The 9472-nt window shown below is 41.1% G+C and overlaps 2 protein-coding genes across 2 annotated transcripts in view; one reads left to right on the plus strand and one right to left on the minus strand.

Annotated features, from left to right (window-relative positions):
- Nucleotides 1-1223: 1223 nt before the first annotated feature.
- ETH_00008400 (uncharacterized protein) lies at nucleotides 1224-2515 on the plus strand (the record flags this gene model as incomplete). The annotated part of the gene is made up of 3 exons (XM_013378493.1): nucleotides 1224-1479; nucleotides 1909-2041; nucleotides 2245-2515. Coding segments are annotated over 3 exons (660 nt in total), but the record flags the coding sequence as incomplete, so codon positions are not given.
- An 883-nt stretch (nucleotides 2516-3398) lies between these two features.
- Nucleotides 3399-9472, minus strand: part of ETH_00008405 (splicing factor 3a protein, putative) — a gene marked incomplete at both ends in the record, with an annotated part of 6397 nt that continues 323 nt past the window's right edge. Inside the window, 9 exons of the mRNA XM_013378494.1 lie at nucleotides 3399-3497; nucleotides 4663-4728; nucleotides 5397-5530; nucleotides 5981-6031; nucleotides 6181-6264; nucleotides 6468-6549; nucleotides 6718-6873; nucleotides 7655-7804; nucleotides 8296-8535. Of these exons, the coding sequence (XP_013233948.1) occupies nucleotides 3399-3497; nucleotides 4663-4728; nucleotides 5397-5530; nucleotides 5981-6031; nucleotides 6181-6264; nucleotides 6468-6549; nucleotides 6718-6873; nucleotides 7655-7804; nucleotides 8296-8535 (1062 nt within the window). The remainder of the gene's footprint in view (nucleotides 3498-4662; nucleotides 4729-5396; nucleotides 5531-5980; nucleotides 6032-6180; nucleotides 6265-6467; nucleotides 6550-6717; nucleotides 6874-7654; nucleotides 7805-8295; nucleotides 8536-9472) is intronic.

Raw genomic sequence — 9472 nt, forward strand, 5'->3', positions numbered from 1 at the left:
GTCTCCTTCTCTTTATCTTTTTTGTTTTTATATCAATTTCCTTATTTGTCTCTTTTTGTCTCTTTATTTGTCCTCCGAATCTTCTGTCTCCTTTTTATCCTTTTTGTCTCCTTTTTTATTATTCAATGATAATTATATAATAAATATAATAAACATAAATATGTTTAATATATTTTTATATTTATAGATATATATATAATATATTATTTATATATAAATATATATAATATATTATTTATATAACAAATAAAACAAATATAATATAGTTTAAATTAATATGAAGATTATGTCCCCTTGTGTCTCCTTTTGTCTCTTTTACCTTTTTGCCCTTTTATTTATTTCTTTTCGTCTCTTTTTTATATTTTCTTTACTTTATTTTTTGTCTGCTTTTCATTCTTTTGTCTCCTGTCTACGTCACTTGTTTCCTTTTAATCATTTTGTCTTCTTTCATTTCTTTTGTTTGTGTTGTGTTTTGTTTATTATTATTCGTCCCCTTTAAACCAGTTTGTCTCCTTTTATCATTTGCATTTCCTTTCATCATGTTTATCTCCTTTTATTATTTTTATACCTTTTATCTCCCTTAAATCATTTTATCTCCTTTAAATCATTTTACCTCCTTTAAATCATTTGTCTCCTTTAAACATTTTATCCATTGTATTGTCTTCTTTTATCATTTCTGTCTCCTTTTGATATTTTGTCTCCTTCAAATCATTTTGTCTCCTGTTCTGCTTTTTGTCTTTGTTGTTTCTTTTTTTCATTTATCTTCTTTCAATCATTTTGTCTCTTTTAATTCATTTATATCTTTTAAATAATTTGTCTCCTAAATAATTTATCTCTTGAATAATTTGTCTCCTTTAAATCATTTTACCTTTTCAAAATAATTTGTCTCCTTTTATTCTTTTACCTTTCTTTTAAAAAAGTGCCTCCTTTTAAAATGTTTGCCTCTTTTAAATAACTTTGTCTCTTTTAAATCACTTTATCTTTTGAAAATAATTAAAATAATTTGCCTCTCTCTTAAATAATCTGTCTCTTTTAAATAATTAATGTCTATCTCTCTTAAACAATTTGATCTTTTAAACAATTTGATCTTTCAAACAATATAATCTTTAAAACAATTTAATCTTTAAAACTCTTTATCTTTTTTTTAAATTTAATCTCAAAACCAACATGTCTCCTTCAAAACAAGTTGTCTCCTTTATCCCTGTCCGTTTGCTGCTGCGCAGTCGTTGCCAGCAGTTGTCCCCCCGCCCTCCGCAGCAGCAGCAGCAGCAGCAGCAGCAGCAGCAGCAGCAGCAGCAGGGGGGGGGGAGGTGTGGGGCCCCACAAGTGTCTCCTCCGCGGTCCAGTGGTGTCGATCCCACTTGGCTCGATCCCTGTTTTATTCGGAGTTGTGTAGAGACACCCGAATGGCCCGGCTTTACCAGAGGGCCCTTCAGGGAGACACTTCGCTTCTCCGCAGATTCACCACTTACCCCGGAGGTAAACCCTAAACCCTAAACCCTAAACCCTCGAAGCCTTCTTGGCTTTCGCAGGCGCTCAGCCGCTTCTTTTAAACAGATCTCGCGCTTGCACCGCTAATTCGCACTAGCTAGCTAGCTAGCTAGCCAACTAGCTGGCTGGCTAGCTAGCCAGCTGGCTGGCTAGCTGGCTGGCTGGCTAGCTAGCCAACTAGCTAGCTGACTGGCTAGCTGGCTAGCTAGCTGACTGGTTAGCCCCTGGGTAGCTAAGAAGTTAGCTAGCTAGCTGACTTCCTGGGTAGTTAGCTGGCTAGCTAGCTAGCTAGCTAGCCGGGTAGTAAGCTAGTTAGCTAGCTAGCTAGCTGGTTAGTTAGCCAGATAAGTGCGGGCCTGCGGCCAGCGGTAAACCCTAAACCCTAAACCCTCGAGGGTTTGTGGGGTTTGGCTGCAGTGAAGGCGCGGCGCTCAGTGTCTCCTTTTGGGATCGGAAATCTCACCATCGAACACGATCCCAACTCCCCCTCGCATGCAGCCCTTTTTCTCTTCGGGACTCTTTGCAGGGGCCCCCTCGCTGCTGCTTGCCTGTAAACCCTAAACCCTAAACCCTAAACCCTAGCTTTCGCGGCAGCCGACTCCCGCATGCAGCCCTGTTTTCCCCGGGGGCCAGGCTGCCCCGTGGGCCCAAAGCCTAAACCCTAAACCCTAGCTTTCGCCGCTTGCACGCATGCATGCACGCAGACCCTAAACCGTAAACCCTAGCTTTCACCGCTTGCATGCATGCATGCAGCCGCCTCGAGGAGACTTTTGGGGCTTTCCCTGGACAAAAGGAAGCAGAAGAATTCACTTTGGAACAAATTGACCAACTTATGCAGCAGGCCACATCTCTGGGGGCCCCCTCGGAGGGGCCCCTCGAGGAGGGGGCCCCCATAGGGGCCCCAGAGGGGCCCCTAGAGGAGGGGGCCCCCATGGGAGCCCCCGAGGGGGCCCCCGAGGGGCCCCTTGAGGAGGGAGGCCCCCTGGGGGCCCCTGAGGGGCCCCTCGAGGAGACAGCGCCCTGAGCGCGGGCTTCTTAAGCGCTCCCGGCAAAAAAAAAGGATCCTTAGCTGCTGCTGCTGCAGTTTGCTGCAGCAGCTGCTGCTGCTGCTGCTAGGTGGGTTTGCTGCAGCTGCTGCTGCAGCTGCTGTTCATCTGTATAGATGCATTTACATTGCAGGAAATATATATTTTAAAATGTCCTTGCACATATTTAAATACTTTTAAACCTAAACATTAAATAAATCCAATAAGAGACAAAAAGTTTCTTTTGATTTATTTAAAATATATAAATCCAAAAGGAGACAAAACGTTTCTTTTGTTTGCTTCGCCCAGCTGCGGTGTCTGTACACCTCAGCCCCTGCACGCTACCTCAGTCTCCAGCTGTCTCCTCCAAACCCTAAACCCTAAACCCTCGAGGGCAGAGACTAGCAGCAAGAAGCACGAAGGAGACAAAGTAGCAATTGCGTTTGCTGCGTCCATTCCTGATAAAAAAATACAAAAGATTCTGCTGCTGCAGCTGTTCCAGCTGCTGCAGCTGCTGCTGCTGCTGCAGCGGCAGCAGCAGCAGCAACTCCACCACTCCCACTGCTCCAAATGCAATGCCGCTGCTGCCGCAGCAGCTGCTGCAGCAACTAACGCAGCAGCTGCTGCAACAGCTACTGCAGCAACTAATGTAGTAGCAGCTGCAGCAGCTACGGCAGCAACTGCTGCAGCTGCTGCAGCAGCAGCTATCACTACGACAGTAGCAGCAGCAGCTACTGCAGCAACAGCAACTACTGCAGTCACTGCTGCAGCAGCTATTACTACGACGGCAGCAGCAGCAGCTACTGCAGCCGCTGTTGCAGCAGCTGTTACTACGACAGCAACAGCAGCAGCTACTGCAGCAGCAGCAGCAGCAGCAGCAAATTAAAGAAGTCCCTGTCTCCTCAGGTCTTCGAAGGCCCTGAGGCTCATTACATTTCCGTCCGCGTCTTCGCACTCCAACTCCTGGTCTTGTTTGAAGGCCTAAATGCAGCAAATTAAAAAGGAGACAGTTTTGAAAAAGGAGACAGTTTTTGAAAAGGAGACACTTTTTAAAAAAGAGACAGTTTTGAAAAGGAGACAGTTTTAATAAAAAGCGTTTTAAAAAGAGGAGACAGTTTTGAAGAAAGACAGTCTTGTTTGAAGGCCTAAGTGCAACAAATTAAAAAGGAGACAGTTTTAAAAAGAAGACAGTTTTAAGGAAAGAAAGTTTTGTTTGAAAGCCTAAATGCAACAAATTAAAAAAGGAGACACTTTTTGAAAAGGAGACACTTATTGAAAAGGAGACAGTTCTAAAGAGGAGAGTTTTTAAAAGAGCAAATAAAGCAAAAAGGAGACACTTATAATAAAAGGAGACAATTTAAAAAGAGACAGTTTTAAAAAGGAGACAGTTCAGAAACGGAGACACTTTTAAAAAGATAATCAGAAAAGATATCAGCAAGGAGGACACAATTTAAAAGGAGACAATTTAAAAAGAGAAAATTTAAAAGGAGACAATTTAAAAAGGCAATTTAAAGAGACAACTTAAAAAGAGACAATTTAAAGGAGACAATTTGAAAAGTGACAATTTAAAAAGACAATTTAAAAAGACAATTTAAAAGGGGAATTCAGAAAAAGGTAATCTAAAAGGGGAGTCTGAAAAAAGACAATTAAAAAAAACAATTTAAAAAAACGATTTAAAAGGAGACAATCTGAAAAGACAATTTAGAAAGAAATTAAAAAAAATTTAAAAGGAGACAACTTGAGAAGAGACACTTCTCTCCGTTTAAAGGAGACAATCGAAAAAGATATATTTTTGTCTTCTTTAATTTCCTTTTTTCCTTTTTTGTCTCTTTCTTGTCTCCTTTTTGTCTCTTTTTTTGTCTCCTTTTTTCTCTTTTTTGTCTCTTCTTTTTTTTTGTTTTGTCTCCTTTTTGCCATTTATTTATCCGAGAGAGGCACTATTTAGGAGGAGACACTTCCTATAACTTTTTATAATAGATTTGTTTAAAAAGGAGACATTTTTTATCAAAACAGAATTTCTTTAAAAAGGAGACACTTCTTGAGAGACAATTTTAAAAGAAGTCCAAAGAGTGTCGAGGAAGAGACAAGAAAGGAGACACAAACAGCCAAAACCCTAAATTAGGGTATAGGGTTTAGGGTTTCTCACGTGTCCCTCGGCCTGCTGCTTCAGCTTTTCATAAAGCAGAATCGCGTCCTCTATCTTCGTTATTTCCTGCGCACCCAAACCCCAAACCCTAAACCCTAAACCCTAAACCCTAAAGCCTTGAATTTACTCCAATATCATGTCCAAATCTCTTTACTCAGTGAGCATTTAGGGAGACAAAAAAAGAGACAACAAAGAAACAAAAGAGAAACAAAAGGGAGACAGAAGATAAACAAAAAAGAGAGAATGGAGAAATAGAAAGGGGACAAAAAGGGGGACAGAAAAGGGACAAAAAAGGAGACAAAAAGAGACAAATAATCAGACAAAGAGGGGCCAAATAAAGAAAGAAAGAAGAGACAAATAGGGAGATAAAGAAGACAAATAAGGAGATGAAAACAGCCAAATGAGGAGATAAAAAGGGACACAAAGGAGACCAAAAGGAGACAAAAAGGAGACAAAAGGAGACAAGTGGAAAGGCAAGTAAGGAGACAAAAAGACCTAATAAGGAGACAAACAAGGAGACAAATAAGGAGACAAAAAAACAAAAAAGGGAACAAAAAAGGCCAAAAAATCCCCAAAAGGAGACAAAAAAGGCCCAAAAGAGAGCAAAAAGCAACCTCAAAAAGAGACAAAAAGCAGGCCATTAAGGAGACAAAAAGGAGACACAAAAGGAGACAAAAAGAGACAAAAAGGAGAAAAAAAGGGACGAAAAAGGAGAAAAATGAAATGAAAAAGACCTTGAAATGAGTGGTGTTTGGAATCTTGAGACAGCGCATGCCGAAGGAGTGTCTCCATTCGGCGAAGTGTCTCTCGAAGGCCCTGCGGCCCCAGTAGCTGAAGTTTCCGCAAATTTCGCATTTGAACTCTTGACCTGAAGCAAAAAAAGAAATAAAAAGAAATTAAAACGGATTTGAAGGAATATGCAGACTTAAATCCATTTCTAGACCATCACAGACAGAGAAAGCAAAAAAAATGATGCAGAAAAATGCAAAACACACAAAAAAGAGACAAAAAGGAGACGAGAGACAGAAATAAAGTAAAATGAAATAAAAGGAATAAAAATAAACAAAAGAAATAAAAAGAAATAAAAGGAAATAAAAGAAAAAATATATAAAGAAATAAAAGGAGATAAAACACATAAAAAATATATAAAGAAATAAAAAGGAAATAAAAAGAAGTAAAAGAAATAAAAAAGAAATAAAGGAATAAAGAAATAAAAATAAATAAAAATAAACCAAAAAAAGACAAAAGGGGGCAAAGTAGAGGCTAGGAACTGAGTGCAGCCCCTCTAAACCCTAAACCCTAAACCCTAAACCCTCACCGAGTCCGTGGAGTTTGTAGAGCCAGTAGGGGATGGGGCGGCCGTCAAACCCTAGAGCGCCAAAACCCAAAAAAATAAAACCAAACAAATAAATAAAACAATTAATTAATTAGATTAAGTTAATTAAATTAAATTAAACAAATTAAACTAAATTGATAAATTAAATTAACTAAATTAATTAAAATAAGTAAATAAATTACCAAGAGGAAGATTCAAAGGATTGTAAACTGGCCCTTCATCTTCCTCCGCCTCGCTCTCCTCCTCTGGCGCCGCCGCTTCTTCTTCTGCGCGCAAACCCTAAACCCTAAACCCTAAACCCTAAACCCTACACCCTAAACCCTACACCCTGAACCCTAAACCCTAGGTCCTAGTGCTGGGGCGCTGGTGGTCTTGCGAACGTCTCCAAAAGTAGTCGCTAAGCACCTATGCCCCGCAAACCCTAAACCCTAAACCCTAAACCCTAAACCCTAAACCCTAGGCAGCTGACCGTCAGTGGAGTCTTGCTCGTCTTCCTCGAGAGCTTCCTCTGCGTTGGTGGATTGTTTCTTTTGATGGTAAGCAATCGTTTGCTGCGCGCAGCCCCAAACCCTAAACCCTAAACCCTAAACCCTAAACCCTAAACCCTCGAGTTGGGGGCAGTTTGGCTGCTGCGGGACTCGTTTGAAGGCCACGGAGCTCGCGGGCAGCGCGCGCGGACGCCTGGACCTAGGGTTTAGGGTTTAGGGTTTAGGGTTTACGTTGATTTGTTCGCGCAACATGTCGGCTAGGGTTTTGATTCGAAATTCCAAAAAGGCGATTTGGCGGTCTTCTTCCTCCGAAGCTTTTGCTGCTGCTTCTGCTGCTGCAGCAGATCGCTCTGCTGCCTGCAGCAGCTTCTTCTTATATCCACTTCCCTAAATTCAGAAATAAATTAAATAATTTAATTTAATTTGATTAAATTGATTTAATTAAATTAATCAAATTAAAATAATTAAATTGATTTAATTAATTCATTTAAAACAATTGAATCGAAGGGAACGGATTTAAGGATGTGAGGAAACAGATAAGTGGACAAAAAGGAGACAAAGTAAGAGACAAAAAAAAGAGACAAATTAATAAATAAAAAGAGACAAATAAAGAAATAAAAGCAGACAAATAAATGCAAGTAAAGAGACAAATAAGGAAAAAAGAGACAAATTAATGCAAATAAAGGGACAAAAAAGTCACAAAAGGAGACAAATAAAGAGACAAATGGTGAGATAAAAGGAGACAAATAAAAAGACAAATAAGGAGACAAATAAGGAGACAAATTAATGCAACTAAAGAGACAAACAAAGACAAATAAGGAGACAAATAAGGAGACAAAAGGGGAGATAAAAGGAGACAAATAAAAAGAAAAATAAAGACAAATAAGGAGACAAATGGAGAGACAAAGGAGGAGAAAAGAAGAGACAAATAAAAGAGACAAAAAGGAGACAACAAGAGAAAAGGAGACAAAAAAGACCAAAAAAGACGCACAAAAGACAAAAAAGAGACAAAAAAGGGACAAAAAGGAGACAAGGAGACACAAAAGAGACAAAAAAGAAACAAAAAAGGGGACAAAAAGGGGACAAAAAGTGGAAACAAAAGAGGAAGAAAAGGGCGGAGAAGAGGCGAAAAAAGCGGGAAAAGGGGACAAAAAAGAAGCAAAAAGACCTGTTGGTAATGCTGAAAAGTGCTGGGAGTTGCAAACAACTTGTCGGAGACGGGACAGTAGAGACTGCTGCTGCGGGTGGGCTCTTGCCACCCCACAAACTGTCTCCGCGAGAAGAGACTGTCGAAGTCTTTTTCGAAACTTTCCAAAACCTGGAGACAAATTCGGAGGCAGTTGGAGACAGTTGGAGACAGCTGGAGACAGGGCTTTGCAGAGTTGCAGTTGAAGAGACAAAAGGCACAAAAAAGGAGACAAAAGGGGCAAAAAGAGACGAAAAAGGAGACAAAAAGGGGACAAAAAGGCACAAAAAGAGACAAAAAGAGACAAATAAGGGGACAAAAAGGGGACAAATGGTGGGACAAAAAGGGGACAAAAAGGACACAGATAATGGGACAACAAGGGGACAAAAAGGAGACAAAAAGGACACCATGAATCGACAAAAAGGCGAAAGAAGGGACTAAAAAGAGGAAACAAAAGCAGGCAAAAAAAGAAAATAAAAAGACAAAGGAGACAACAAGGAGACAAAAAAGGAGCCAAAAAGGAGCCAAAAAGCAGACAAGAAGGAGCCAAAAAGGAGCCGAAAAGGAGCCAGAAAAAAGAGACAAAAGGAGACAAAAAAGGAGACAAAAGGAGCCAAAAGGACCTTGTTTTGGTCGGCAAGCGGGTTGAGTCTGAAGAAGAAGTCCTGGAGGTACTCCGCTGTCTCCTGCAGAAAGTCTTTGAAGTCTTTTTGTTTGTACTTCAAGTGGCGGGGAATTTTGGAGAAGTCCCCGAGGCCCCGCAGAAAGCCCAAGTAGTCTCCTGTCTCCTTTGTCTCCTCCAGCAGCAGCGCCCGCTGCTGCAGCTGCTCCTCAGACGCGCCCTTCTTCCGCAGGCGCAGCAGCTGCAGCAGCAGCAGCAGCAGCAGCAGCAGCAGCAGCAGCGGCAGCGGCGGCGGCAGCAGCAGCGGCGGCAGAGGAGGAGACACTTGGAGAGAGTTTAGGGAGACAGCTGGGGGAGACAGTTTGGGGGTTTTCAGGGGCCAGTTGGAGGGGTTTTGAGGGGACAGTTTCAGGGGTTTAGGGAGACACTTTTGAGGGTTTAAGGAGACACTTTTGAGGGTTTGAGGAGACACTTTTGAGGGTTTAAGGGGACAATTTTTGGGGGTCTCAGGAGACACTTTTTGCGGGTTTACGGAGATGCTTTTGAGGGTTTAAGGAGACACCATTTGAGCGTTTAAAGGGACACTCCTTGAGGGTTTAAGGAGACACTTTTGAGGGTTTAAGGAGACACTTGAGGGGACAAAAGGAGACAAACAGAAGCAAAAGGAGACAACAGCACAACAGCAGCCAAAAGGACGCAGCAAGAAATAAAAGGAGGCTAAAAAGAGGCAAAGATGACACAAAAAAGAGACAAAAAGGCGCAAAAAAGGGACAGGAAGGAGACAAAAAGGAGACAAAAAGGGACAAAAAGAGGACAATAAAAGAGATAACAGAGCAGACAATAAAGAGGACAATAAAGAAGACGAAAAGGAGACAAAAGGAGTCAGAAAGGAGGTAAAAAAGAGGCAAAAAAGAGGCAAAATGAGGCAAAAAAGGGACAAAAAGGAGCCAAAGAGAGCCAAAAAGAGGCAAAAAGGGGACAATAAAAGAGACAACGGAGCAGACAATAAAGGGGACAATACAGGAGACAAAAGGGAGACAAAAAGGCGCCAAAAAGGAGCCAAAAGGGAGACAAAAAGGAGCCAAAAAGGGCCAAAAAGGGCCAAAGAGGGACAAAAAGGACCTCTTTTTCTTTGATTTGTTTTTGGAAAAAAGCAGACAATAAAGGGGACAATACAG

This window comes from Eimeria tenella, genomic scaffold (assembly GCF_000499545.2).
Source record: "Eimeria tenella Houghton genomic scaffold, Eth_scaff9, whole genome shotgun sequence".
Lineage (NCBI taxonomy): Eukaryota > Apicomplexa > Conoidasida > Eucoccidiorida > Eimeriidae > Eimeria > Eimeria tenella.